General features: G+C 46.7%; 1 protein-coding gene across 3 annotated transcripts; it reads right to left on the reverse strand.

Moving 5' to 3' along the window:
• Nucleotides 1-96: 96 nt before the first annotated feature.
• On the reverse strand, nt 97-26,619 carry ENOSF1 (enolase superfamily member 1). Of its 3 annotated transcripts, XM_047697306.1 has the most exons (16): nt 26,352-26,619; nt 20,646-20,754; nt 17,241-17,356; nt 15,417-15,503; nt 14,975-15,001; nt 12,329-12,401; nt 12,174-12,212; nt 11,510-11,592; nt 10,723-10,757; nt 10,014-10,101; nt 8,351-8,485; nt 4,983-5,024; nt 4,090-4,219; nt 3,743-3,842; nt 961-1,042; nt 97-387 (listed from the first exon to the last, which is right to left on the reverse strand). In XM_047697306.1, the coding sequence occupies exons 1-16, from the start codon at nt 26,433-26,435 to the stop codon at nt 295-297; spliced, it is 1,323 nt and encodes a 440-aa protein (XP_047553262.1). In that variant the 5' UTR covers nt 26,436-26,619; the 3' UTR covers nt 97-294. The 3 variants fall into 3 exon arrangements, with proteins under 3 accessions (XP_047553262.1, XP_047553264.1, XP_047553263.1); XM_047697308.1 differs by lacking the exons at nt 17,241-17,356; nt 26,352-26,619 and having other exon boundaries at nt 20,646-20,723; XM_047697307.1 differs by lacking the exons at nt 12,174-12,212; nt 12,329-12,401; nt 17,241-17,356; nt 20,646-20,754; nt 26,352-26,619.
• Nucleotides 26,620-26,842: the final 223 nt, after the last annotated feature.

The following is a 26,842-nucleotide window of genomic DNA, read 5'->3' on the forward strand; positions in this document are numbered from 1 at the left end:
CAAAGTACAGAATAATGTCCACGTACCAGCACTTGATAGAAATTTTTCTAAGAACATCTTTCTGAACTTGGAGTTAAATCTAAATTTGTTTAAGGATTAATTAGGAGAATGTGTTTATTTGTAAAAGAATCAAGTAATAATGACAGCTGATTCCTGGGGTTAATAGGACTTTGGCTGAAATTGTTTTGAATTCTAGGATGATTTCTTTCTCCTGTTTTTATAAAACCACACCCAAAAAGTGTATGTAAGACTTTTCACTTAGGAAAGGGTGTTAGGGCTGAACATTTAATTCCCTCAAGCAGCAAGGAGTTTCTTCCAGACTTCACCATCTGGATACTGGTGTTTCTTTACAGATTCTTCCTTCATTTCTGTTGAATAACCAGCATCCTATCAAAGACAAAGAATAGAATAGTGTTAATAACCACCTGGAACAAAACTCATATATGTATTTCTGCTGCTCAAAGAAACGCTGTTTTCATATTATTTGAAATGGGGAAGGATGCGCTTTTTATTGGCTACATCTCAGGATTAAACTAATCACTTCCTTGACAACTCAGCCTCCACTGGTGAAAATGAGCCCCAGTGTCTTGGACATGATGAAGATAAGTGGTCCAGATAACACAACCGCAGTCTAAACGTTTCAGTTCACTAACTTGCTAGGTGGTGCCAAGTTTTATTTTTTGTTTTGTTTTGTTTGTGGCAGGGGGTGGGGAGGGGTTTGCACAAGAGGTGTTCATTTTAAGGTCTCAGCTGGTGTTGGGAAGAAAGGCTGGCATTAGAGAAGCCTTGTTGGGGCAATTTCACTTTAACTCCTGACCTTCAGGCCTTGGGTATTTGATATTGCTAACTCAAGAGACATAATTTCTAGATACTGAAAATAAGCTCTAAGAAGACCATTTTGCACTCTAGGGTCTAACCTACAAGAACAAGAATACCAGGGGCTGGCAGCTCCTTGCTCACCTGAGGAGGCATGTAGGAAGCCTTTTTGATTACCACTGGATACCTGAAATGTTCGTGCAGGTGGTCGACATATTCACACATCCTAGGAGGAAGAAATCAGATTAGGGCAGTAATTACGGTCTTATGTTAGATGATTCATGTGGTACTAACTGTTAAAGCAAAGGCATGAGCACCGCTCAAGAAAGGGTGGACTCAATCGGGTGCATGTCTACGCAAATCCTTCAACCACTGCCTCAGGTTCTTTCTGTAAAATAAAGTAATGTGAGGGTGAAGTCACACGTGGGTGGTAAAAAAGTCTGTTGTAACTCTACAGATGGTCCCCAATTTACAATGGTTTGACTTAAGATTTTTCGACTCCCTGATGAAGCAAAAGCCATATGCATTCAGTAGAATTTTACTTCAGATTTTGAATTTGAATCTTTTCCCAGCTCGTGATGTGTGATATGATCCTCGTGATGCTGGATTGTGGCGGCAGCAACCCCCAGTCAACCATGCCATCATGAAGGTCCACAACCAATACACTAACAACTGTTGCACTCACAACTGTTCTGTTTTACACTTTCAGTAATGTATTCAATAAACTACAAGAGCTATTCAACAGTTTATTGTAAAACAAGCTTCATGCCAGATGACTGTGCTCAAGTAGAGACAAACACAGGTGTTCTGAGCATGTTTGAGGTAGCCTAGGCTAAGCTATGATGTTCAGTAGGTTAGGCGTATTAAACACATTTTAAAATATATCTTCAATATATTAATATTTATCAATATTGATAAATATATTACTATTTCAATATTTTAGGGAGGGTTTATTGGAATGTTAAGCTATCTCAAGCCAAGGAAGATCTGTAAAGGTTTCGGGACCCCCTGAAGATACCCATTTAGACTCCATAAGTATCTGGGATTATTTGGGTACCTTTAGCAAGAGGTTAGATGAATAGATTAAAATCACTCAGTGAGATCCCATCCAGCTACACACATGATTTAGAAAAAAGAGCACAGGTTTTACTATCAAACCAATCTGTTCAAATTTGTGGAGTCAACCACCTTCTAGTTTTGTGACTTGGGGCAACTCTGCTGCCTTACTTTGGTCATCAGTTAATGAACAGCTAGGACAGGTGGCTCAGGTACCTGGTGCTGGGCACTCACCAAGGAACTGGCAAGACATGGCTGCATGGTTTCAGTGGACAAGATACCAGGTTACCACCTAGAATATGTGCTATGTGTCATCTATAAGAACAGACTATAGGTGAAGAACCAGCCGCATGGGAGAGGATGTTCTGGCCTTGAATGAGCAGGGAATGGGCACTCCATGTAGTCACAAAGCAGGGGTGCCCAGTGGTGCCTGGCGGCTGCCCCACCCACACAAAGACATTCCCTAGCCCCAGAGCAGCCTGATGCACTCTCACCTACTCACGCATGCTCACAGTGTACCACCCTCAGTGAGGGCCCTTTTCTCAGCCCGCAAGACTGGCAGGACCTTTCAAGGTCGGTCTGAACCTCCCCTTGGTCCCACCTGCAGGACTGAAATGAGAGAGGGCAAAAGCAGAGTAACCTAGGAATGTTCACTTTTTATCGTACAAAATATTTCAGACATAAAAGGCACACCTATGTACTCACCCCCCCACCTAGAGACAGAAACCATTACTTTATCACTGAGGCCCCCTATCAACCCTTACAGGTCCCATTTCTTACCCACTGCCTGGCGTTTGGTGTTTGCCATTCTCATGCACATTTTTATGTTGCCACCATATAAAATTATGGCCAGGGATCCTTCTGCAATACCACATTTAATTCCAGGAGGAAAGAAATGCATAATAAAGTCACATGGGGAGCCTGAGAGGCTCAGTCAGTTAAGCAGCCGGCTCTTGATTCTGGCTCAGGTCATGATCTCAGGGTCCTGGGACTGAGCCTCATGTCCTGCTCTGCATTCAGCAAGAGGTTTTAGCTACAGCATTCTCTCCCTCTGCCCCTCCACCCTCTCACTCACTCTCTGAAATAAATACATCTTTAGAAAAATAAAAATAGGGGGGCCTGGGTGGCTCAGTTGTTGAGCGTCTGCCTTCGGCTCCGGTCATGATCCTAGCGTCCTGGGATCAAGTTCTGCATCTGGCTCCTTGCTCAGGGAGGAGCCTGCTTCTCCCGCTGCCTGCCACTCCCCCTGCTTGTGCGTGCGCGCTTGTTCTCTCTCTCTCTCTCTCTCTGGCAAATAAATAAAATCTTTTAAAAAAATAAAATAAATCCGTATGTGTGCAGATTACTGGAAGACTGTCTTAAAGTTCACCTGGGACATCTTGAGACATAAGGTGGAACTAGATGTGGCCAGACTATGAAAGACTCCAGCGCTGGGACCAGGAGAAGCAGAGAATATAAATGTGATGAAAGCCATGTAGATTTAGAAAGAAAGGAATTCTGGGGGCGCCTGGGTGGCTCAGTAGGTTAAGTGCCTAACTCTTGATCTCACCTCAGGTCTTAATCTCAGGGTTGTTGAGTTCAAGCTCTGGTGGACTTCATACTAGGTGTGGAGCCTACTTTAAAAAAAAGGAGTCTGGTTTCCCCAGGTTCCACCCCACCTGCCCATCATGTGCTTAGAAAACAAAGGCAGCTACCATGAACCCACCATCTAAAAGAAAAAGAGATCTATTCACTGCTGGGACTCTAGTGAAATGGCCCCATGGGAAAAAGTGGAAGCAAAGCCAACTTGGCCTTTGAGTTATAGAATGTGGCAAACAAGAGAGTTCTTAGTGCCTCTGCTCTCCAGAGCCGAATTTTATCCTGACATTACCTGTTCTTGAGGCTTGCAGAAACGGATATGAAGTCAAATATAATCAGATGCTGAACCAATTCACAGAGGCCAACTCCGCCAGCATGGGGGCAAACCGGAACTACAATAAAGACAGATCTCTACTTAATGCCAAGTGGGGTGGGGGTGGGCAGAGGAGAGAACACCTGAGGTTTTTCTCATTGCCCGCAGGTGATTACATCATTCATTATTATTTAGGGAGGAAATTGCAGGATGAAAATCGTCAAAGATTCCCTGATTCGGCTGAAGACAGTCTCTCCAGAGGGACCCGCTGGTGTGCGGAGGGCGGGGAAATGGAGGGTTGGTATGCGGTTCCCGGGCGCCCTTACTTTCAAACTTTTTGGCCATCAGCAACACTGAAAGGTTTTCATTGACACTTCCCAGCCTGCAGCTGTCAATCTGGAGAAACTGCAGGGCTTTCGCCTGAAGGAGTTGCTTAAATATCACTCTGTTGTGGCACTGGAAATAGAATTAAAATAAAACCAGCAGAAGAGTTAACCTGGGCCTTCAGGAAGCCCGGGCTGTATTCTTCGCTCTCATCTGGCACGAAGCGAGCCCTGACAATGCAGGTGGGGGTCCTGACTGCTCACTGCTTCGTAAATCTGCTAGTGGAAGGGTGTGAGGCACGCAAAAGTCCCACTGGCTGGACATCTATCAGGGAATGACGGTCAGAGCGGCTGGCAAGGGGGAGGCAAAGCGAAGCATCAGGAGGGCATGTGGTGATGGCGACGAGCAGGTGGCTAGGACGACGGAAACCCCAAGGCCAGCCAGCACTGCTCCTTTCGCTGGGCAAACCGAGGATCTGTTCCTCCACGCGGTTCCGCGCGCGGGTGGACGGCTGTGGGTCTTGGCAAGCATTTGTGCTCCGTTTGTAAGCACGGAGAGTGAACGCATTGATGTTTATTCAGTTTGGAAGCCGGCTTTCTTAAAACCATACTGTGCGTCTTAGGCCCTGGCAGGAGCAACTTCAAACTGCTACCTTGTAAACGTTGATTCGATACTTTGGGAAAGATACTGGGCTTTACTTCATATGAATTGTCGGAAAAGAGACAAATTTTGACTCTCTCTGACTGCAGACTCTACCGATGTGCTGTAAAGCATCCTAGGTTCTGCGATTATGAAAACGTCCCCCCTCAAAATAACACAGGTGGTGGAGCCTAACATACGTCAGTGTCCCCAGTGGGTGGCCAGTGTGTACTGACCCCAAGGAGATGTCACTTACCTGTTCTCCGGTGGCAACGCCAATTCCTAATGGGACCAGCGCCTATAAAATAGAAGGCAACCTGATGTTATCTCCCAAAGATTCTGAACTGAAAATCCTAATTTAAAAAAAATTTACAGTGGTTTCACCACTCAGAGCTGAAGAAGGAGATGTCCCTGCGGGGGCTGTGTGAAGTTTTAGGAAGGGCAAAAGGTTGGCAAGCAGACTATGTGTGCACACAGGAGGGGCTCGCTGAAATGCTGCCATTAGCTCCCTTCCTGCTACAGCTCTGCAGATTCTCCCTGCCGCCCCTTCAGTGGGTGTTCTAGAACCCTCTCCCTTCAAGCTTAGCCAGTGGCCTTAGATCCACTTTACAGGTCAGGCAGAGCTTATTCCTTACCTGGTGAACTCCTCACTGGGTGAATGCTGGAGTCTTCTTAACACAGCACTGCTCTCTCTGTGCTCCCCTCTGAAGCTACCTCACCCCCTCCACCCAGGCTCCGGCTGCTCCCCAAATGTCCCCACTGGTGCTGCCACAGGCAATTTCCTCAGGTGCCTTTGGTTTCTCCCCAGCTTATCTTCCCATTGTTTAGGGAATACAGCAAGGGAACCAATAGCTAACATGTCTGAGTCCTGCTACCTGTCTGGTGCTGTGTGAAAGCCTGACTGAAACGGGTCCTCATCTACAGCCCGTTGGGATAGGAGTCACCATCATCCCGTCCCCATTTCACAGATGAGAAACAGACGCAGGGCTAGTAACCGCCCCCAGATCACAGGCTGGAAAGGGGTAGAACCAAGGCCTAGACTCCACGCCAGCTCCAGAGCCAGTGGAAGCTTATTAACCACTAAATAGGAAAACTTTCCTGCAGAAAAAACCCTTAATTTAGGAGTCAGGGGCTCCCAATCCTGCTACCTGTCCTGCCTCTATGTGTGGATGGGGAGTCATGGACCACCCAAGCCTCCCCTCCTTGTCCCCATGTGAGGAGTTAGAGTGGATGGTCAGTGGGGCACCTTCTACTTTCCTGGTTTATGCTTCCAGAGACCTCTATATGAGTGCAGTTCTTTATCTCAAAACAAAACCAAAAACCAGAGTGGCGAAAAACAGAGGGATAGGAAAGCCATTTGGCTTACTCACTCTACCATTTTAAAGTATATGTTTCTGACACTAAATAGGTACCAACTTCTATTTCTTCCTTTTAAATATTTCCTGAGCCTGCTCTAGTCTAGCTGCCCTGTCCTTTCACTGCCCATCCTCCTTGATTACTGCGAAAGCCTCCTACTTCTGTCTGCTCTTTGCCTCTAGTTTCTTTCTGCCTGTTTCACACAACATTGTACCACATCTCAAGCCATCCTACATGTTTTTTCCAGTCAAATCCTCTTTGATCCCATTCTCCCCTTCAAGACACTATGGTGGCTCACTTCTGCTCAGATGGACCCATCACCCGGTCCCAGGGACCTGTCTTTCCCCGATGTGCATCTGCACTCCGCTGGGCATCTCCATGGCCCCACCAGGGCCGGCTGTCTCTGCAGCTGCCCCCTGCCTTGGGTTGTCTGTGCCCACGTCATGGAATACTTCCTGAGGGGATGGCCTCCCTCATAAAAACAAAACTTCAGAGGGCTGAAGCCCTGAAGAGCTTCTAATGAAAATCTCCGGGCAGGGGTGTGTGTTGGAGGGCGGGGTGCAGGTCCCTGAGTGGGCTGGTGGGCAGCACTAGAGCCTGGCTGCGCCCAAAGAACCCCAAGGTGAAAATCTTTGTCAAACCATGGCCTCTGACCCGATCCTCATGACTCCTCAGAAGCTTTCAGGTCTCTTTAAACTGACATGGTCACCCTGTGGCTCCTGCTCCTCCCCCACCCCCCTGATCTGCCATGCAGCTTTGCTCAGGGTCCGCTCTTGTCTTACCTCCCCAAGCAGCTCCACCGCTATAGCCCACCCCTGTGTCTCCCTGCAGTGCCCTTGCTCCTACTGTCCTCAGCACTTGGCACCCCTCCCCCAGCCATGCCAGCTCTCTCAGGTTCACGTATCTTTGTTTCTCTGTGGCTTGGCTGTGACGTGGGGAGAATGGAGGGCATCCCTCAAACACAGGCTTCTGTGGAGGGCCTGACAGCAGGAGCTCATACGATCGTGTCCTGAGAGAAATGGGGCAGGAAGGCCCCTGTAGGACCCACAACTGCCCGTAGGACACACTGAGGTGTCCTACCTCTGGGAGGGGTTCCTCCCAGAATGTGAAACTGCCCATCCTCAGAGTGAAACTTTCTAGATCAGGGGAAAGTATAGCAATGCAGAACCACCTCAGGGGGAAACCGGCTCAGGCAGGCAGGAAGGGACACAAGGCCAGCAAACCTACATCCTGACAGCAGAGTGTTGAGGGGAAAGGGGCATCAGAGGAAAACATAAAAGGGGAGTGAGGGGTGAGTGCTGGTTGAGGAGGGGGAACTTAAGACTCAACATGCCAGGATGCCTGGGTGGCTCAGTAGGTTAAGCCGCTGCCTTCGGCTCAGATCATGGTTCTAGGATCCTGGGATGGAGTCTCGCATTGGGCTCCTTGCTCAGCAGGAAGCCTGCTTCTCTCTGCCTCTGCCTGCCACTCTGCCTGCTTGTGCTATCTCTCTTCCTGACAAATAAATAAGTAAATAAAATCTTAAAAAAAAAAAAAAAAGACTCAACATGCCTCATGCCAGGAGCAGGCACAGCCACGTTCTGTGGATAGATGCGTGGGGCCCCCTTGGATGGACGCCAATGTATTCAAATCACACAACCCGTTCCTGCCCTGATTTCTCACTCATCCAACAGCCTTTGGTTTAATGTGGCTCCTCGTGGAGCTTGCTCGGGTCAGAGGATACAAACATCTAGTGTTCCCAGAAGTTGGGAGTTCTCCTCATAAGTGACCCGGCATTCTGGCTTTCTATTTATCAGTGCTGGACACTGGCTAAAGGGAGCCGCTTCCTGAGAAAGCATGTTCCTCAGACGTTCTGACGTACCAGGGTCTCCCTAAACCCAAGAGGTAGGAAGCCAGTAGATCTGTGAGGGAAGTGCCCTGGTGCGGGGGCTCTAGGCAGCCTTCTCTTGGGGTGGCCTGACCTTGGCATTAGCTAGCAAACCTTTTCTTTGGGTCAGCCAGAGGAATCTACAATTTTGTTTCATTAGGGGTGAATAAAATATTTTAGTATCAGTCAGATTTCTGTATTTACAAAGTATGAAGTCATGTCTATTAATCTTAGGATTGCTGGCAGCCTTTCAATGTTTAGCAATTTACTGCCTCTAAAATAAAGAGAAACCTACAAGGAAATAAGCAAAGGAGTTTTAGGATCCATCACGGCCGGTCCAGAAACCCAACAAACAAACAAATATACGGCTGGAGTAGCAAGAGCAGGTGCAGTTTTTCTACCTTGGCAATGGTGGCGTGTCCCAGAATGTCATCAGGGGAGGTGGGCTCCTCAATCCACAGGGGCTTGAACTCAGCCAGCTTTGCCATCCACTCCACTGCCTCGGGCACATCCCAGCGCTGGTTGGCATCCATCATCTGCAAGGAGAGAGAGGGACCCTCTGCCATGAGGCCTGCCTGGTGCTGACCTGTGATGGGGCCCTGGCTCTAAGGTAGGAAATGCTGCCACTCAGTGCCCCCGATGGTTGAGCAAGACTCTGGGAGGGAGCCTGACATTTCCCCTGTGGAGGACCAGCACACAGCCAGCATGAAGGCGGCCAAAGCGCAGCCACCACGACTGGAACTGGGGCTCCAGATGCGTCTTCTGAAGGAGGTGCAAGCCAGTCACAGGACCACTGTGATGTCTGCAGGTGCCCTGGGCTGGGCCCAGGAGAAGTGCTTGTGGGCCCTGGAGTTCTGGCCCAATCTGCACCTAGGTGCTACCCAACCGTGTCTGTCTTGCACTGTCCATTGTTCTGGAAACTTTTTTAGCACCTTCCCAATCATGCTCATCTATTCTGAATTTGTTCACTAGTCATTTTGACTCTTGGCAACTATGAGTCTGGCACAATAATCAATAACCCAGACTCTCCCATTGATGAAGCACCTACTCAACCAGGCATTTTATGGATTTTGTCCCATTTAATATTTAGAACAACTCTATGAAGCAGTTCACATTAACTCAGTTTACAGAAAAGACAGCTGGCATGCAGAGCAGTTAAGGAAGTTGCCAAGAACAGGAAGTCATGTGAATGGCAAGTTCAGGTCCAGGCCTCTAACTCCCAGGCCCTAGCTCTCTGGGAGCCAGGTGCTGGGTGGGCAGAGATGATGAAAGGGCCTCCCCATCCCTGACATTATCACACCCAGAGAAGACAGACATGGGGATGGATCTGTCTAGTAGGAAGTGCTAAGTGGTGTGAGTCCCCTCAGGAGCCACTATGAGGACCAGAGGACAGGACATGTAGAATCACTTTGTAGCATAAGTTATTTGGGTAAGAACGGCCCCGTAAGACAAAAGTCATGTTAACTTGTATATAGGTAGTGGCACTTCGGATCCTAGGTCAAGGACTCAACTTCCATTTCTGTTAACTTATGAAACATGCCTCCAAAAACCATAAAAACATCTTACCGTGACTTTATAAAAATATTTTACATGTAATAAGAAACATCTTATAAAAATATGAAGACAGGAATCACTGATCCTTACATTTATCTCAGCAAAAGTTAGGCATTTCTTCCACCTTGGCTCCCCAAGACTGGCCTATCTGCTGAACCAGGAAGGACAGATTTGTTCAGGGAAACTAGATAATGACACATGAGGGCACCAGTGGGGAACCTGTCTGCTCAGGTGCGTCGCTACTAGCAAGAAGGAACAATCCCTAATCCAGCTCTTACTTAAGGTTCTGCAGAAGAGAATCATTTAAAACTATCAGCTCCCACCATAGTTTTTTTTTTTTTTTTTTAAAGAGTTAGCCCAATGCAAGACCACAAAGCTGTGTTTCCTCTCACATTCAGCTTTAATGTTCTCGTCGTTCTTTAATCCTTGCCTGAAGTGAGTTGTATTTTGGCCCAGGGCACAGGCTTCATGCAAGGCTGCTCTTTCTCAGTAGGAGGGGAGGACATTTACCAGCGTCTTCTCGGGTCCAATCATATTCCGGATGAGGCGGCACCTACGGATGTCATCCTGGAGATCAGCACCCACTTTCACTTTAAACCTGAAAAAGAGATGTGGCTTGGTAACTGGGACCTATCCCCTGGCAGGGTGAAGACACGCAGGTTCTCTGCAGAAGTGGCTGCCTCCGCTGATAATTCACAGGTGACTTCTTCTAGTAGCCTCCTGCCCTGTCCCCCTAGGTCTCAGACAAATCACTGGAAAATGACCTCAGGGCAATAAGGCCACCTCACCTGCTGACCCCAAGTCAGGGAACTAGGAGAGCTATCAGATCTTTTTTTTTTTTTTTTTTTAAGATTTTATTTATTTGACAGAGAGAGACACAGCTAGAGCAGAACACAAGCAGGGGGAGCAACAGGGAGAGGGAGAAGCCGGCTTCCCACTGAGCAGGGAGCCCGATGCAGGGCTTGATCCTAGGACCCTGGAATCATGACCTGAGCTGAAGGCAGCTGCTTAACCAACTGAGCCACCCAGGGGCCCCATCACATCTTGTCTTTGCAGAAAGAGCCTGGGCTATGTTGAAACTTGTCCCACGCATCCCTACATGTCAGACTGTTCCTGGATGAACCCTGGCATCCTTGGGGCCTTTTGCTCCTGGCTCATCTCCACTGCCCAGCCTGGCGTGACAGGGAGAGTGAAGCCAATTTTCACACAAACAGGTTACCTGGTCCAGCCATCCTTCAGTGCCTCCGTGCAGAGCTGTGGGGAAAAGAGCACAGTTACCATCACACACCCCAAAACTCTTTTTTGTCTAACGAGTACCCCAGTTGTCTCTGGTCTCCTTTCACAACCACTATGGCTGCCTCAGGAACCAGAGGAACATGTTGGTGATGTAAAAGCAGGAGTGGCTTCGCCAACAGAGCATAACTCTTCATACTTGTAGGATGACATTCTTTCCTCATCTCTAGGGGAACAATTTCTTGAATTGTTCACAACATTCCTAGGAGGGAAATGGAGCATTTCTATCTATCCCCCTTCTTAAAGGGAGGGTATTCTGCTGTCCCCTGAACACGTGGACGTAAGGGAAACAAACAGAAGCTAGTCTTCCTCTTGGCGGCGAGGACAGTGTGATGGCAAAGTTATAAACCAACCACATTCCGACTGCATGCTGGGCGCCAGCGCCAGGCTGAGGGCCTTATGTAGCTCACACAGGATTCTGAATCCCCCCAAACCACCCACAAGATACTTATCATTTCCCCATTTCACAGTGAGGAAATCGAGGCTCAGTGGGACACTGCTGCCTCTGCCAGGGAATCAAACCCCGGCCTGTCATGTTCCAGAAGCCAAGGTGGGACACATTAGGTCATGGGGTCCCGCGCCCACGATATGAATGGCTTTACTTTGCTCCAGAATGAGGCCTTGGGTCCAAAACAATTTAGAAAGGCTAACAAGAAAACTCCAGAAAGCCAGGAATATAAAACCTGTCCACAACACCAGGTCCGAGCGCCCACCTGCCTCAGCTTGTCGTCTGAGTAGCCCAGCCAGGCGCACGACGTGGTGTAGGCAGGGTAGCCTTGCATCAGCATCTGTCCTTCTGTGGAAACACAATGCCGGTCAACATTTTGTGCTTTCCAGGGACCTTCAAAATTACAATTGCCTTTATTATTTTTTTTTTTAAGATTTATCTTTTGACAAGAGAGAGGGAAAATGTGCAGAAGCAGGGGAAGTGGCAGAGGGAGAGGGAGAAGCCGGCTCCCCAATGAGCGGGGAGCCTGACATGGAACTTGAGCCCAGGACCCCAGGACCATGACCTGAGCCAAAGGTGAATGCCCAACCGATCAAGCCACCCTGGCTGCACAGTTGCCTTTAGCTAAGCTGCCGGCCCCAGAGAATCCAGCCTATTCTCCTTCTGACCCTGACTTTCAAGTACACCCAGCCCCAAGCCCAGCCTCTGGCCACATTCACAATCCTGCAAATACCAAGGGTCTCAAACTAGCCCAGGTCTTCCTATTTGTCACACCCAGGACACCACATCTTCCAGATGCAACCCTTTGTCAGAGGGCCTGGCCGCGGGCCACGGGCATTTTGGAAAGATGATGTGAACCCCAAGTGGACAGGGACCCTCAAAAGGACAATGACAACAAAAATAATGAAGGAAATTTCCTCACCACCCACCTCTCTCTTTTTTACCAACTTGACCTTTTTGCAGTATTTCTGGAAAAAAATGAGAAGCGTCATCACTTTTTCAGACAACAAAGCAAGCTGCTACATTATTTAGACATCAGCAGGTACCAGAAAACTTTCAGTTCTGTCACTCGAGTATGACTCACCATAGGCTTCCTCCTCAGTCAGGACGTCTGTGATGTACCTGAAATCAATGCAGGATAACAGCGTCCTGGGGTCCTGGCAGCATGACAGGAGAGGAGAAAGGCCCAGATCAATTCATGAGCAGCTTAGGTTTCTAAGGATAGACTTACCCTTTCTGGGAAAGGGCATTCAGGATTTGTGTTAAATTGTTTGGTTCTGGGGCGCCTGGGTGGCTCAGTGGGTTAAGCCGCTGCCTTCGGCTCAGGTCATGATCTCGGGGTCCTGGGATCGAGTCCCATATCGGGCTCTCTGCTCAGCAAGAAGCCTGCTTCCCTCTCTCTCTCTCTCTGCCTGCCTCTCCGTCTACTTGTGATCTCTCTCTGTCAAATAAATAAATAAAATCTTAAAAAAAAAAAATTGTTTGGTTCTGTCATTCCTTGGTACAGAGCTCTTTGGAGGGTCAGTGCCGCCTCCCCAAGACATCTTCAGGCCCTCGTGCTGTAACCCCTTACTCCCTCCCCATCCTTTCCTTCCCCAGACATCTAGGCTCCACCATCCCAACTAACATGGCTCCTGGAAGGAGGATCTGGCAGGAGGCAAGAGAGCGCTCAGCACGGGTTAAGTGGAGAGATGAGCACCTGGCATCCCTCTATATTTATGTCATTGCTCCACACTTCACGGCTTACAGTGATCCTGGAGCAGCTCAGCAGGAGATGAAAGAAGGCTGGTCTCAGAACCAGGCCCTCCAGGGTCAACCCTGTGCCCACCATTTATTAGCAGCCTGACCGTGGGCCATTTCCTCTCTTGTCAATTTGGGACAACTCACTTCACCGACAGGACAGAAGGGATTCATCATGAATGACCCAGCACACCGCCTGGCCCTGGACCATCACTGGCTGTTCTCTCCCCACCTCTTCCTGCCCCTCATTCGCTGTTCAGGCCACGCTGGCAAGGCCAACATCCTCATCTGGGCCTCTGGCTGAGACCCCTCCTCATCTCAATCTAACAGCTGGGAAGCAACCAGTAGCTTTGCTCCCACTCAGGTTTTACTGTGACCAACAATACTCCACTGGCCTGTGAAAAAGTGTAAAAGCTGGGAACATGGCTGGCTCAATTGGTGAAGCATTTGCCTTCGGCTCAGGTCATGATCCCAGGGTACTGGGATTGAGTTCTACAACCGACTCCCTGCTCAGCTCAGCAGGGAGTCTCCTTCTCCCTCTGCCTGCCTCCCACCCCCGCTCATGCTCATGTGTGCTCTCTCTCAAAAATAAACAAAATCTTAAAAAAAAGTGGGGTGCTGGGCGACTCAGTCGTTAAGTGTCTGCCTTCAGTTCAGGTCATGATCCCATGATCCAGGGATCGAGCCCCACACTGGGCTTCCTGCTCAGCAGGAGGCCTGCTTCTCCCTCTACCACTCCCTCTGCTTGCTTGTGTTCCCTCTCTCTTGTCAAATAAATAAATAAAAATCTTAAAAAGAAAGAAAGAAAGAAAGAAAGAAAGAAAGAAAGCGAGCTTTTGCTCTTTCAATGCTGAGATTCTACCTCTTTCTAGACTACTGGCTGCTACTGAAACAGGAAATAGGATCCAAAAGAATGAAGTCACAGGCATCTTCTCTAGTGGCCCTCAAATCATTTCATTTGGGAAGCCGCCTTTTACACCCCTCTGAAAGTCTGACCTTGCGCCTAAAGGCAGCTCATGTCCTTCCTCTTTGGATGGAGCCCCCATGCCACCTGCAACCACATCAGAGAGATGGTGTGATAGCCTCCTGTTTTACTTTCTCCCAGAGAAGAGGCAATGTCTGCCCACCTACAGTCTTCAAGGCCATGGTGTTCTTTGTGTTTCCTTAATTGTGATGCCAAATAATAAGAGGGCCTTCATTTGCTGACCACCAGAGTTTCAGCAACCATGCAAGACATCATCACCGTGAGGCAGCTGATGCTCAAAGAGGTTAGTGACTTGTCCAAGGTCAACCCGCCAGGAAGTGATAGAGCCCAGATAAAAAGCCAGGTCTGCCTGGGTGTGAAGCTCATGCCCCTTAACTTGTCCAGACTTTTTTCCTCCTCAGGCGCCAGGTGTTCAGCTCTACCATAAACATGTCAAGAAAAAAGGAAACATTGAGGTGCCTTATCTTCAGCGTTTGGCTCCTTCCCTTCCGAAATCAGACAGCTGGAGACCACCACAGTCTGATTTGTCACTTCCTTTTAAATTCAAAGTGACCAGACAATATCTTAATAATATATCATACATATTATTAAGATAATAATAATATCTTAATAACCTCTTGTTCTTCAGGAAGCACTTTATTTGGTCTTTAAACAAGTTCTATGAGGTTCTCAGAGAAGTGATGACAATCCCCTTTTCATAGTTAGGAAACAGAGGCTCAGGGAATTTGCATTACATGTGAAAACTCCATAGTGGGGGAGGCAGGACCTAAACTCAGTGTTTCCCTTGCACCACTCTGCCTATGCGAGCACAGCGAGCTGTTACTTCAAATATCAGAAAAGAAATACTAGGATTTAGTGGGCTTTTGCTTTGTTATCACTACAGTGACCCAAAGACAATAGTGAATATATTTACTGATTACCAAAAGCAAGTAATCTGTGAAATCCATCTCATTTACATTACAATGTTATTATAATTCTTTAACATTATAACAACATTATACTTACCATGTCAACAAGTAACTTCCACAGAGGCTTGGAGAAAAAAGAAAGAAAGAGAGAGAGAGGGAGAGAGAGAGAAAAAAAGAGAAAAGAATTGTGAAACATGTGTAAAGTAGCCTTTTTTTTTTTCCCTAAAAGAAAAGGAAAATTCCCACTCTCAAACACCTGCCCTCTGGCCCACCTGCGTGCCCAGGTCTTGGGGTCTCTAATGTTGCCTCCTGACTCCTTAGCTTTGCTGCCCTCCTATTTCTTTCTCTGCCCTTTAAACCTACTCCTATAGTTTCCTAACTACTGCCAGGGAGATAAAGAATCAAACAATTCTTTATATTTCTTTTGGAGGCCTGCTGTGCAGGTCTTTTGCCTTTAGAAGGTTGCTCATAGAGTAAGTGTTCATCTCTCCGCCACATGTCGGATTTTCCACAGAGCAAGTGCTCCTTTGCTGAGTTACCTTTCCCTCCTGCTTGGCCCACAGGTCCCAGACAGCGTTGAGAACGGCTGCGGTAGCCAGATGCACAACACCTTTCTCAGGACCGATCTGGTTAGGAAGCAAAACACATCAGCATTTCTTAGAAATGAGAGGTATTAGGTCTCCTAGCCAGGGACACATTTCAAGACTTAAAAGGCATCAATAAAGGCTCATGTAGGGGTTAAACTTTTTTTTTTTAATAGTTTCTAACCTAGAGAAAAGTTGCAAGAACAGCACAAAAAACTCTTGTACGTCCCCCCCCCCCCACTCTCTCTCTCTCTATATACACACATATATACATATACAAATAAAACATATATAATATAATATTGACTTTACTGAACCATTTAAGTTGCAGATACCATGCTTCTTGAACCCTAAACACTTCTGCATGTAGGACCTAAAAACAAGAACCTTCTCTCACATAACCGTAGTAGTATAATGATCAAATTCAGGGAACAGAACACTGATAGAATACTACTGTCTAAAAGACAGTCCATAATCACATTCTGCCAATTGTCTCAGTATTTTATTAACATATTGCATTTGGTTGTCTTGCCTCTTTAGTCTCTTTTTATCTGGAATAATTTCTCTTATTCTTCTCAAGCTGCTGTTGACATTTTTAAAGTGCACAAGACGGCTGACTTGTAACAGTGTCCCTCTATTTGGGTTGGTCAGGAGTTCCTCCATCACTGGGATTCAGGTCATACTTTTTTGGCACAAATTTTAAGTAGACAGTAATGTCACTTTGGTTGTTTATTGGGGATATGATCTTTCAGCACTTAGGTAAGTCAGGGTGCACTGGGTTGTTGCACTGTGAGGTTACTATTTTCTTTAAGTAGGGAGATTAATATTATCCCCAAATTTGGGCATGCATTGAAGATTCTTGCCTCAATCAGTTATGGCTAAAACATTTGCAATACAGTGATTGTCTAACATTACCAGTCTTTTTACATTAAGTTTGTATTCTACTATAATGACAAGCTTTTCCTGGTTGCTTGTTCACTACCTAAATGGACTCATGGATTCTTATGTTATTCCATGAGTTACAAGCCATTACTAACATATTTATTTTGATCCTTCAATTGTCCCAGATTTGGCCAGTAGGAGCTTCTTCAAGGGAATGCCCTGAAAAACAAATTCAACTTGCTTTGCAGAAAGTTCAAAATGAAATCCAAGGCAAGACGGCAAGTGCCTTCCCTTATGCCTTTCTCCATGCATGGACAAGACCTGGAGCAGAGGTAGCAAAAGACAGAGCTGATGTCAGGAGACAAGGGCAAGGACCCAGTTATTGGACTGACCTTACAGGGATAGACTCCTTTCTCTAGAACCTCACTCTTTTCATGCCTTGAGCTTAGGGTTCAAAATACAGACCTTTACACATGAAAGTACTCTGGTCTCTATCTTCTTAACTTTGGTTAAGAAATGTAAGATTCACATTTCTGGCTTTAATAACTTTCTCTCTTAATTCCAATATGACCCACACTATCTCTCCTCCAGAAAGGCTGCCTATTCAGTACTTAATCTTCTAGGGGGTCTAGAACACTTCTCCATTCAAGGAGTGGGAGTAGAGATGAGGTCCATAGGGCTCTCAAGATCCAAATATGTACAGATTCAAGTCTTATAGAAAGGAATCAATTACTTCCAAACACTGACGGTCTAAATGGTTCAAGCCCTAATTTATCTCAATACAATGTTTGACCTTAGAATTATAAGCCTGTTTGTTTTCGTATTTGTTGCCATCAAAGGACATCTTAGACCTTAGTAACACTACTTATAGAAGCATTCTTTAAAAGTGGCCCTTACCCATCTGAGCTGCCCGTCACTTGTGAGCTGCCTGTAGAAACCTCTGAAGTCACCAACGATGTCCCTGAGGTCCTTGTTAAGCACATGGTGGGCGAGGGCATTCACAGCACAGACCACTATTAAGTAAGGAATCAATTCTTAAGTATGTTTTGGTATGAACTCAATAAATTAAGACATGAAAACACTACAAACTAATGTGGGCGTTTTATGAAAGAAACTTCATATACAAAAGATACTTGTTTTTAAAAACTGCCCAGAATATGTCTTCTGTGTTTTTCGTAAGTAATACCATCCATGTGGAATAGCTGTTAATCCATAGCTCCGTCTGAGTAGAGCAAACACAGTTTGAATGATTGCCATGTGAAAAACAGAGCCACAGATACGAAAGTTTATATCATATTCAAATCTATTTTCTTGTTCACTTGGGAAAGTGTCTGTACAGGCAGTTTCAAAACCAAACCTTGCTAATTCATTGTTCCTAAAAAATAAGAAGGGTCTTACTTACCACCAAAGGGGAAAAAAAAACAAAAAAGAGAAAGAGAGAGAAGTAACTTCTAATTAATATCAAGCACAGAAAATATCTTGAATTCACAATATAACACACTATTACAGATGAAAAGGGGGCACCTCCGTGGCTCAGCTGTCAAATGTCTATCTTTGGCTCAGGTCATGATCCCAGCGTCCTGGGATCAAGCCCCCCATCGGGCTCCCTGCTCAGTGGAAAGGCCTGCTTCTCCCTCTCCCACACCCCCTGCTTACATTCCCTCTCTCACTGTCTCTCTCTCTCTCTCTCTCTGTCAATTAAGTAAATACATACATACATACATACACACATAAAATCTTTAAAATAAAATAAAATTTAGTGCATTTGACAGAAATTCGGGTACTGGTGGTCATCCGTTGTATGGGACAATCTACTTCAGGTTTGCTTTGCTGCCATGGGTGAGAAATTTGATCTGGAAAAAACTGGCCATCGAAGGCAGTGCCTTGCTGACTGACTCCCTGAGATTGTCCAGCCCAGGAAGGACAAGTCAATAAAGCCTATGAATGACCATGGGTTCCTGCACCTTAGGGCTGGTGTGAACCCTTACGGCTGTTTTTTGTCTCTTTAGAAATTTTTCTTCCTTCATATTTTTTCCCTCTGTTAAAAGCTGTTATTTTTTTATTCTATCCATAAAACAATAACTAGAACCCTCCCTCCCTTTCTCACACACTATACTAGCACTGCCTTCACAGTAATGAGGAAACCACTATTTTTTACTTTTTTTTTTTTTATCATAAAAGAATGAACAAGTAAGTAGGCTGACAAAGGCACAGAAGAACTGTGATGGACTAATGGAATTTTTTTCAACTTTAATGCAAATGCCATGTAACACATTCAGTGAGACTGGTAAATTACCTGAAATATGGAGGAAGGTTAAAGTTAAAATGGGTTCTCTCATGTTGTGGTCGGCAAAAGGCGGAAGCCGACTATATCACCGCCAAAGAGCCATTTATTAAAGGCATAGAGGATGGAAATTGATTTAGCCCTGGCTGAGATGCCCATCAGGACAGCTGGGAGGGGTTGGGAGTGGAGGAGGAAAAGAGGTCAGTGAAGGCCCCAAAGCACAGAGCTCAGCAACCAGGGAGAGGAGCCTCCTGTCTCCTATCTCATGTCTCAGTGAGCACATGGGGTCCCTCCACTGTGCACCTGACTTAGCAAAGTTCAAAGTCTAGGCTATTAACAGAGTGGTTCCAGAGGCCCGTTCCATAACATATTTTGTAAGTTTGCTGAGTTTTACGCAACCTTTGGGGGCCGCCCTATATTGTCTACAATAGAGAGAAGGCAGCTTCATAAACTTGGCTTAGACCAGACACAATTACGGGTGCCAGAGAAGCTGACACACAGCTCACAAACCTAGTGTGGTCAGGGGTCACTGTCTTATGGAAAACATTAACAGCAAATGGTTGACTTAACGGAGAAGGAGACGGAATCATTGCTGAGTTTCCTCCTGCTACCTGGCAAATTCCTAGCTTCAAGGAATAATCTTTAAGATTAATCTCAAAGGCTCACCTCTGTTCTGAAGCTGCCCAAGACCCTCCTGGACAATGAACTAAACTTCTCTCTGTGTAACCTGTGCCAACTTTGAAAAATCTATCCTTCTCATGCTGCATGATCCTTTCTTTTATGGCTGTATGTCCCTGAGACGTTCATGCATTCTTTCTCCATATACTCGAGATTCTGTCTCCTTTGTCTGTCTCACTAAAATCTCTCTCCAGCGCCTGACCCATGGGAGAACCTCAAAGGTAGTCTGTTACAGAACTGGCTGAAGGCACGACAGAAGGCCAGCCTGTGAAAAGTGGGATAGTAGCCACCTTGCATCCACTTAAATACAAGAAAAGTTCCCTTGTCCTTACACACACACATATACATGCACGTGTGTACGTGTGCACACACAACTTTCGTCTGCTTGACAATACTAAAATCTTTCAGTGGACCGAAGACTTCTACTTTACATCTAAGGGAGAGCTGACAGTGCAAACAGCTGACAGGGAGAGGTATTGCATCACCCCCAAATTTAGAGAATCTGTTTCCTTCCTTCTTAGATCCTCACACCTCGACTGTCATCATTTAGCTTCAGACCCTCATGATCCATAGAAACTGATCTGGCAAAGGTCACCTTTTGTACTTTTTGAATTTTGTATCTTGTACATGGATTAAGTATTTCAAAACAAAAATTAAAGAGATCATTTGTATTTAAACATTGAGGAAAGAGGGGCACCTGGGTGGCTCAGTCAGTTAAGCGGCTGCCTTCGGCTCAGGTCATGACCCTGGAGTCCTGGGATGGAGCCCCACATCAGGCTCCTTGCTCAGTGGGGAGTCTGCCTCTCCCTCTGTGCTCTCTCTCTCTTTCAAATAAATAAAAAAAATCTTTCTTTAAAAATGTGGAAAGAAAGCACTTCAGGGAGGGGCTAGCTAAGCAGCTATCTGGGCCTCAGTCTCCTTATCAAGAAAACGAGGGGCCTCAAGACCCCCACTGAGTTCTCCCCAATTCTGAGAGAAGAACTGCACTCATAGCTCAATGCAAACCTGCTTTGCCCAGATGACAGCTCTGAACCTGGGCAGCCAGAGGCCTTTCCGCCATGAGGACCACTGCCCGTCTGTCTATGTCATATCCCTGGCCACCTGCCTTTCTCAGTCAGAGAAATAGGCCAAGATTCACGGATATGCCCACGGTCCATCGACCCCTGTGAGGAGAAGGGCCAAGTCCTGCCACTATTTCATTTCTCCCCATGAAACAAATAAACCACAAAACACTCTTTTTACTCACCCTGAGCAGTATAAATACAGAGAAAAGTAAGGTCACAATTGGAATCTAAGTGAAAATGAAGCATTCTAAAACCTTGTAAGAACATTCCACTCACCAACTTCTGTGCCTTTTCCCAGAGTGAAGGTAAGCCCATACCCCTTGAGCCCGTCTTCCGCATCCGTCTCTAAGATGACATAGGCAGCCGAGTAGTCAGGGTCTGTGTGCTGTGGGAAATATGCACCCCAACCCACAACGCAAACATGAGAAACCCAAAGATACACCTCAGAGCATCACATGTGAAGAGAAAACACAACAGGGAATGTGCGTGAAGAGCTCCAGTCTAATGCAAGCCTTGGGGCACCCCCGCCCAAATGGAGGAGTTCTGAATGGACAAAGGGAAAGTCCTCCTGACAGATTCATATCATTTCAACAAGGGCAATGTATACATTTTTAGTGCCAATTTGCAATTATGCCTCCTCTGATGATATGCTCAGATTGTAATCCAGGAGTTTTTGCCCAAGCTACCTCTGCCAGCTCTCTGAACAGAGCTGCATTCACAAGCAGCCTCAAATGGAAGCAGCCAAGGTTTCAGAGCGCCTCACAGAAAACTGGACTTTTCTTCGCTGCAGCCCATTGCAGGGCTCAAAAGACAATGGTGCCCGGTTCAGAGGAGATCACTGGGGGAACGCAAGGAATTAAAACCTCAGGACAAATTAGCCCATCTTTTGTTTTGTTCTTTTTTTAAACTTGCTACTATCGAATGGTATTTTGGTAAGTGTTTACTGACTGACTGTGATGAAACTCAACAGTACCTGTTGACGGGGGGACACAGAAGTGAAAAAACCAGTCTGTGTCTAGAAATTTCTCCTACAGTGGGGAGAAGAAGCCAACACACAAGAAGCAGGTGAGGACTACTGTGTGGTCAGTGAAAAGGACCCTGAAGAGTAAGGGAGCAAGCAAAGAGGAAGCCGGGGACAGAGACATGGGGATGGACAAGGGACGGCACGGGGCAAGAGAGAGCAATAGGAAACCCTGAGCCTTGTTAGACAGAAGGGAAATGCCCCTGGGGTGGCAAGTGAATGAAGACAAGACTGAGGAGGTGGTGTGGGGGCAGATAATGAGACCCCAAAAGCCAGGCAGAAGATCTGCATGCATCTATAAGGAAAGTAGGATGCAGCTAGTGTTGGATTTTGCATAGGGCAGTGAAAATTTATTATGGTTTTTATTGTTATTATTATTATTATTATTACTATATAACATTTGTTGCTCTGGCACACTATTTTAAAAGCTACTTGATTTAATTTAACCCTCACAACAATATCACAAAGTAGGTGCTAATTATCCCTACCTGACAGATAAGAAAACTGAGTTGTTGTTTTTTTTTTTTAAAGATTTTATTTATTTGAGAGAGAACAGGTAAGAGAGAGAGAAAGAGAGCATGAGCTGGGGGTGGGGAAGGGCAGTAAGAGAGCAGCAGACTCTCGGGGGGCTCAATCCCAGGACCCTGAGATCATGACTTGAGCTGAAGGCAGATGCCCAGCCCAATGAGCCACTCAGTTGCCCCTAAACTACAACTTTCTTAAGGGAAAATGTATCTGTGCTCCCCCAGCAACTTGCACAACTTCTGATACATAGTCAGTACCCAGGAACCCTTCACACTGAATGCCCTCCACGAGGCTCTGATGCCAGACAAAGGCCTCCTGCCTACCATGTTTGCCTCTTCCCTTTCCCTGGGTATAGGGATTTAAATTGTCTCTTTAAACTCAGTTTCCGGGGCGCCTGGATGGCTCAGTCAGCGGGGTGTCTGCCTTTTAGCTCAGGTCATGATCTCAGAGTCCTGGGACTAAGCCCCCTGTCAGGCTCCCTGCTCAGTGGGAACCTGCTTATCCCTCTCCCTCTGCCCTTCCATTTGTTCATGCTCTCTCTCTCAAATAAGTAAATAAAATCTCAAAAAAAAAAAAAAAGAATATTACAGTTTAAAAGCCATGGTTACAGAAGCTCTAATAATAAGAGGCAAGATGTGGTAAGTCTCTGGGAGAAATACAAACTATGGAAGGCAGGGAGTACTATTAGTGGCATGGATTTGAAGCTGGAGGAGGCTTTATGATGAAATTAGAATCTGAGGTGGTTGGTCCAGGATGGGGAGCTGTTCAGTAGTGGGAGAGGGCATGAAGGACTGGGACGGAAGAATCACCTTTGGTGACAGTGACAGTGAAGACACAGAAAAGGGAAAGACTGGAGTGTTGGTGACAGCCTGGTTCGGCCCCTGGGCTCCTAAGAGGCAAGATTCAGAGAGAGATCTGGAATCACTGGCATACAAATGGGCACTGAAGCTGTACACACAGAGAGGGTCTTACTGGGAGCAAAGCATGAGACAGTAGGGCCCTTGGGGCCTGAGCCTTGCAGAGGGAAGAAGCAGGGTCAGTAAAGGAAGCAGCAGCAGCCAGCCAGGGTGTAGAGCGATGGCTGGAAGAGGAGGCAGCCAACAACATGACACGCAGACCCTGAGAAAGGACCCTGGAAGCAGAAATAACAGTCCGTCCCAAAGAAAGACGGAGACGGAAGTTCATTTCAGATGAAGGAGGAAGGAAGTACTGTAAAGGAAGGAAGGAAGTGTAAAGGTTGGAGGCAACAGGGATGAACCAGTGATTTAGTGTTTGGTGGGGAAGGAGCAGACACAGAAGGCAGAAGAGAGATGTTAGGGTCAAGAGAAGGTGATTCCAAAGTGCAAATCCCTGTCTATATGTGATAGAAAAGGAACCACTGGGAAAAGAAACTGAGGAAGAAAATACTGGAGATAGAGGGGATGAGAATGGGGCCTCTGCAGTCAAGAAGGGTGGGGATGGGGACACAGCAGAATGGATTCTTTTGGGAGAAGGATAGGACTCACAGAATAAAGGGAAACATGGGGGTTAGTTTGGAGACTGACGGGTGGAGATGGGGCCCAGGGTGCATTTGTTTTCAGTCTTCTTCATGATGTAGTGGGCAGTTTTCCAAGTGCTGGGGGCGGTGTGGGACTGGGAGCTGGAGGAGGGGGAGAGTGGTCTGGGTGCATAGCCACTCCTGGGAGCTCAGCAGACAATGGGGAAAGAAGAAAAGTATGGGCTGGGAAGTGGTGGTGGTTGTGGCACGTGTCAGCTAGAGCTGGGCTATGAGCCCAAAGCCCTGGAACTCTCTGGAACCTTGATGAGTGTCTCGACAAGCAAGCAACTTATAATGCAGGCCTGAGTGCTCCACATTTCCTAAAAGGCCAATTAAAAAAAAAAATCACAGCTGGAATCCTTTACTTTTAACAGGTTGGGGGACAGTTTCAGGGCTCCTTCATGAAAATATCCTGCTTCTTCTGATCAGGAAGGCTCCTCTGTCTGTAAGTGCTGAACAGAGCTGAATTGCTGAGTTCAGCATGCCGTGAGGACTCGAAAGCAATAACCCAGGAACTGCAAAGCAGCACATTCTAATAAGAAGGCACATGAGAATCAGCACACAACACACCCCATATCTCTGGAAGATAAATACTTAAGTATTTATTAGTTTGTAACACAGGTATCAGAGAATCTCTCTTGATCCAGAGGTCATAAACAACTTAGACCCAGAGACAAATTCCAGTTCGTAAATTACTCTACTTAAAACCAGGCTACTTCAACACTTCACAAATTCAAAGCAGCGAACAATCTAGGCCACAGCCCCTTCTACTTCAGTCTCCTCATATGTAAACAGTAATTACAGACAATACTTTCTGATGGCTTTCTCTGTATCAGGCACCTTACGAGCATCTCGTTTATTACATAAAGCAGATATTATTATACCCATGTCACCGATAAGAAAACTGAGGCCTTGGAAAGAGCCTGATGTCCATCGGCAGATGAATGGTTATAGTAGGCATATATACACAATGAAATACTACTCAGCTATAAAAAATTTATAAAAAATTATAAAAAGTTATAAAAAATTATAAAAATTAAAATGTCACTCGCAAGGACATGGATGAAACTAGAGGGTATTTATGCTGAGTGAAATAAGTCAATCAGAGAAAGACATTTATCATATGATCTCACTGATATGTGTAATTTAAGAAACAAAACAAAGGATCATAGGGGAAGAGAGGAAAAAAATGAAACCAGAGAGGGAGACAAACCATAAGAGACTCTTAATCACAGTAAACTACCTGAGGGTTGCTGGAGGGGAGGGAGCTGGGTGAAGGGGTAACTGGGTGATGGACATTAAGGAGGGCACATGATGTAACGAGTACTGGGTGTTATATAAGACTGATGAATCCCTGACCTCTGAAACCAATAATACATTATATGTTAATTAATTGAATTTAAATTTTAAAAATGGAAGAAAAAGGAAAACCAAGGCTTAAGAGAGTGAGTTGTTTAACCCACAGCTGCTACACTTCAGAGAGCCAAAGTGGTTGCATTAGAGCAATTGTTTGATTTTTTACAAGCCAGTGAAATTTCAAACATTTGGAGATCCACAAAGGATTGCCAACTGGGTGTTTTTAAAGTCATTTAACATAAGAAGGAACACAAAGATTTTAAAAAGCGGGAATAACTTCATCTCAGAATAAAGGACATACTTTTAAACATAATTTGTTTAGTCAGCATTTTCCACGAGAGACCTATCTTTAAAAAAAATATTTTGGGGCGCCTGGGTGGCTCAGTGGGTTAAAGCCTCTGCCTTCGGCTCGGGTCATGATTCCAGGGTCCTGGGATCGAGCCCCGCATGGGGCTCTCTGCTCAGCGGGGAGCCTGTTTCCTCCTCTCTCTCTGCCTGTCTCTCTACCTGCTTGTGATCTCTATCTGTCAAATGAATAAATAAAAAAATATATATATTTCAAGTACCCAAAGAGCATGGGTAATGAATGTAATGATATCACCTTCCTACGTAGGAAGCACAACATTAGAGGGTATACTAGAGTTCTCTGGTACTCATTCCCCTCCCTCCACACAGGTAAGAGGTAAGTATCATCCTAACATAGATGTTTCTCACTTCCCCCCATGTGTGCACACATTCCTTACAGACCCATGCAAATTCTTCTCCTCGGTGGACTGAGGGCAATGAGGATCCAGTGGACGACAGCCCTCGGGGAGACTCAGTATAGAGCTCCTTCCTATATTTGAAAACCACTGCAGGGACCCTGGTAGGGATGGAGGGTTTCCCTCCAAACACGGTCAATAAGCAAACATGCCCTTCAGTATTTAGACAGAAGGCTGTGGTTTTACAACTTCTCCAAAGACGGGTACTTGCATAACTCTCTACAGTGACAAACCTTTCTAACAACGTTTTCAGGTAATTTCATGAGAGCCCCCTCACATGCCTCAGAATTACTACGGGCTTGTCTGGTTTCCCAGCCAGAGTGCGACTCCATTTCAAAGACAGGCCCAAGATGCCCAGAGAGGTTAGCGTCTTCTCTAGGTCACACAGCAAGCTGTAGGGGAGGCAGGATCCTCACCCAGAACAGCCAGGCCCACCACCACAAACCCCACCAAGGTTTCGGTGCAGCAGAAGCCAGCAGGTGTTCTAGGCTTTCATCGGTGGGGATCCAACAAGAGCATTTCGCTGGTGTTGCACATTACGCATCTACCATTTCCAGCAAAATACGAATCATAAATGTAACAACAGGAAGCGCAAAACGTCAACAAAGGTGGGGGGGAAGCCCAGGAGTTGTGGATAATTTTGGGTTACTTTTACTTTCCGTCCCCTTCCCGGCCTCCTCCTCGGCAAAAGTGGGGAAACTCCGCGACCCGCTGGACTCCCTGCGCCTACGTGGGCCTGGACGTCCGCGGCAACAGGCACCGGGAACTCGCTCAGCGCTTACCATGGCGTCGGAGCCGTGGCCCTCCAGCGACGTGGGGAAGCGCACGTCGCGTACCGAGAGCCTGGAGATGCGGCCACGCACCATGTTGCCCCACAGCTCGAGCTGCTCGCGCCGCCCGCTCCTCTCCGGACCCTGTGCGCGGCGGGAGGGGCAGAGCCCGGCCCGGCGGGCGCTGATTGGCCGCCCGCCGTGCACTAGGACTCAACGGGACTCGAGGAGCAGGCCGAGCTCCGGGCTCCACCGCACGGCTACCCCTGTCGCACGGGCGGTTCCCGCGGCGTCTGCAACCCGGTGCTGCCCCGCACGGCCCTGGCGCGGATTCGCTGCGGGTCGTGGTGGACCCGAGATTGGGGGTGGGAGGTGTTCCGCGCTGCGTGGGCGTTTTGTCGGGACCCAACCCCGCCGGGACTGGAAACTCGAGAAGTAACCTTCCCGGGAGCCGTGTCCAAGAGGAAGGAGCGGGATCTGAACAAAATTCTATCGCCCCATAG

Source organism: Lutra lutra, chromosome 12 (assembly GCF_902655055.1).
Source record: "Lutra lutra chromosome 12, mLutLut1.2, whole genome shotgun sequence".
NCBI lineage: Eukaryota > Metazoa > Chordata > Mammalia > Carnivora > Mustelidae > Lutra > Lutra lutra.

Excerpts from the sequence above, each read along its gene's own strand:
- ENOSF1 (XM_047697306.1), bottom strand. The coding sequence starts at position 26,435 with ATGGTGCGTGGCCGCATCTCCAGGCTCTCGGTACGCGACGTGCGCTTC. Across the intron at positions 17,357-20,645 it reads GGGAAAAGGCACAGAAGTTG|TGGTCTGTGCTGTGAATGCC; the intron begins GTGAGTGGAATG and ends CTTACTTAATAG. Across the intron at positions 1,043-3,742 it reads TCTGCAAGCCTCAAGAACAG|GATGTGTGAATATGTCGACC; the intron begins GTAATGTCAGGA and ends TCTTCCTCCTAG.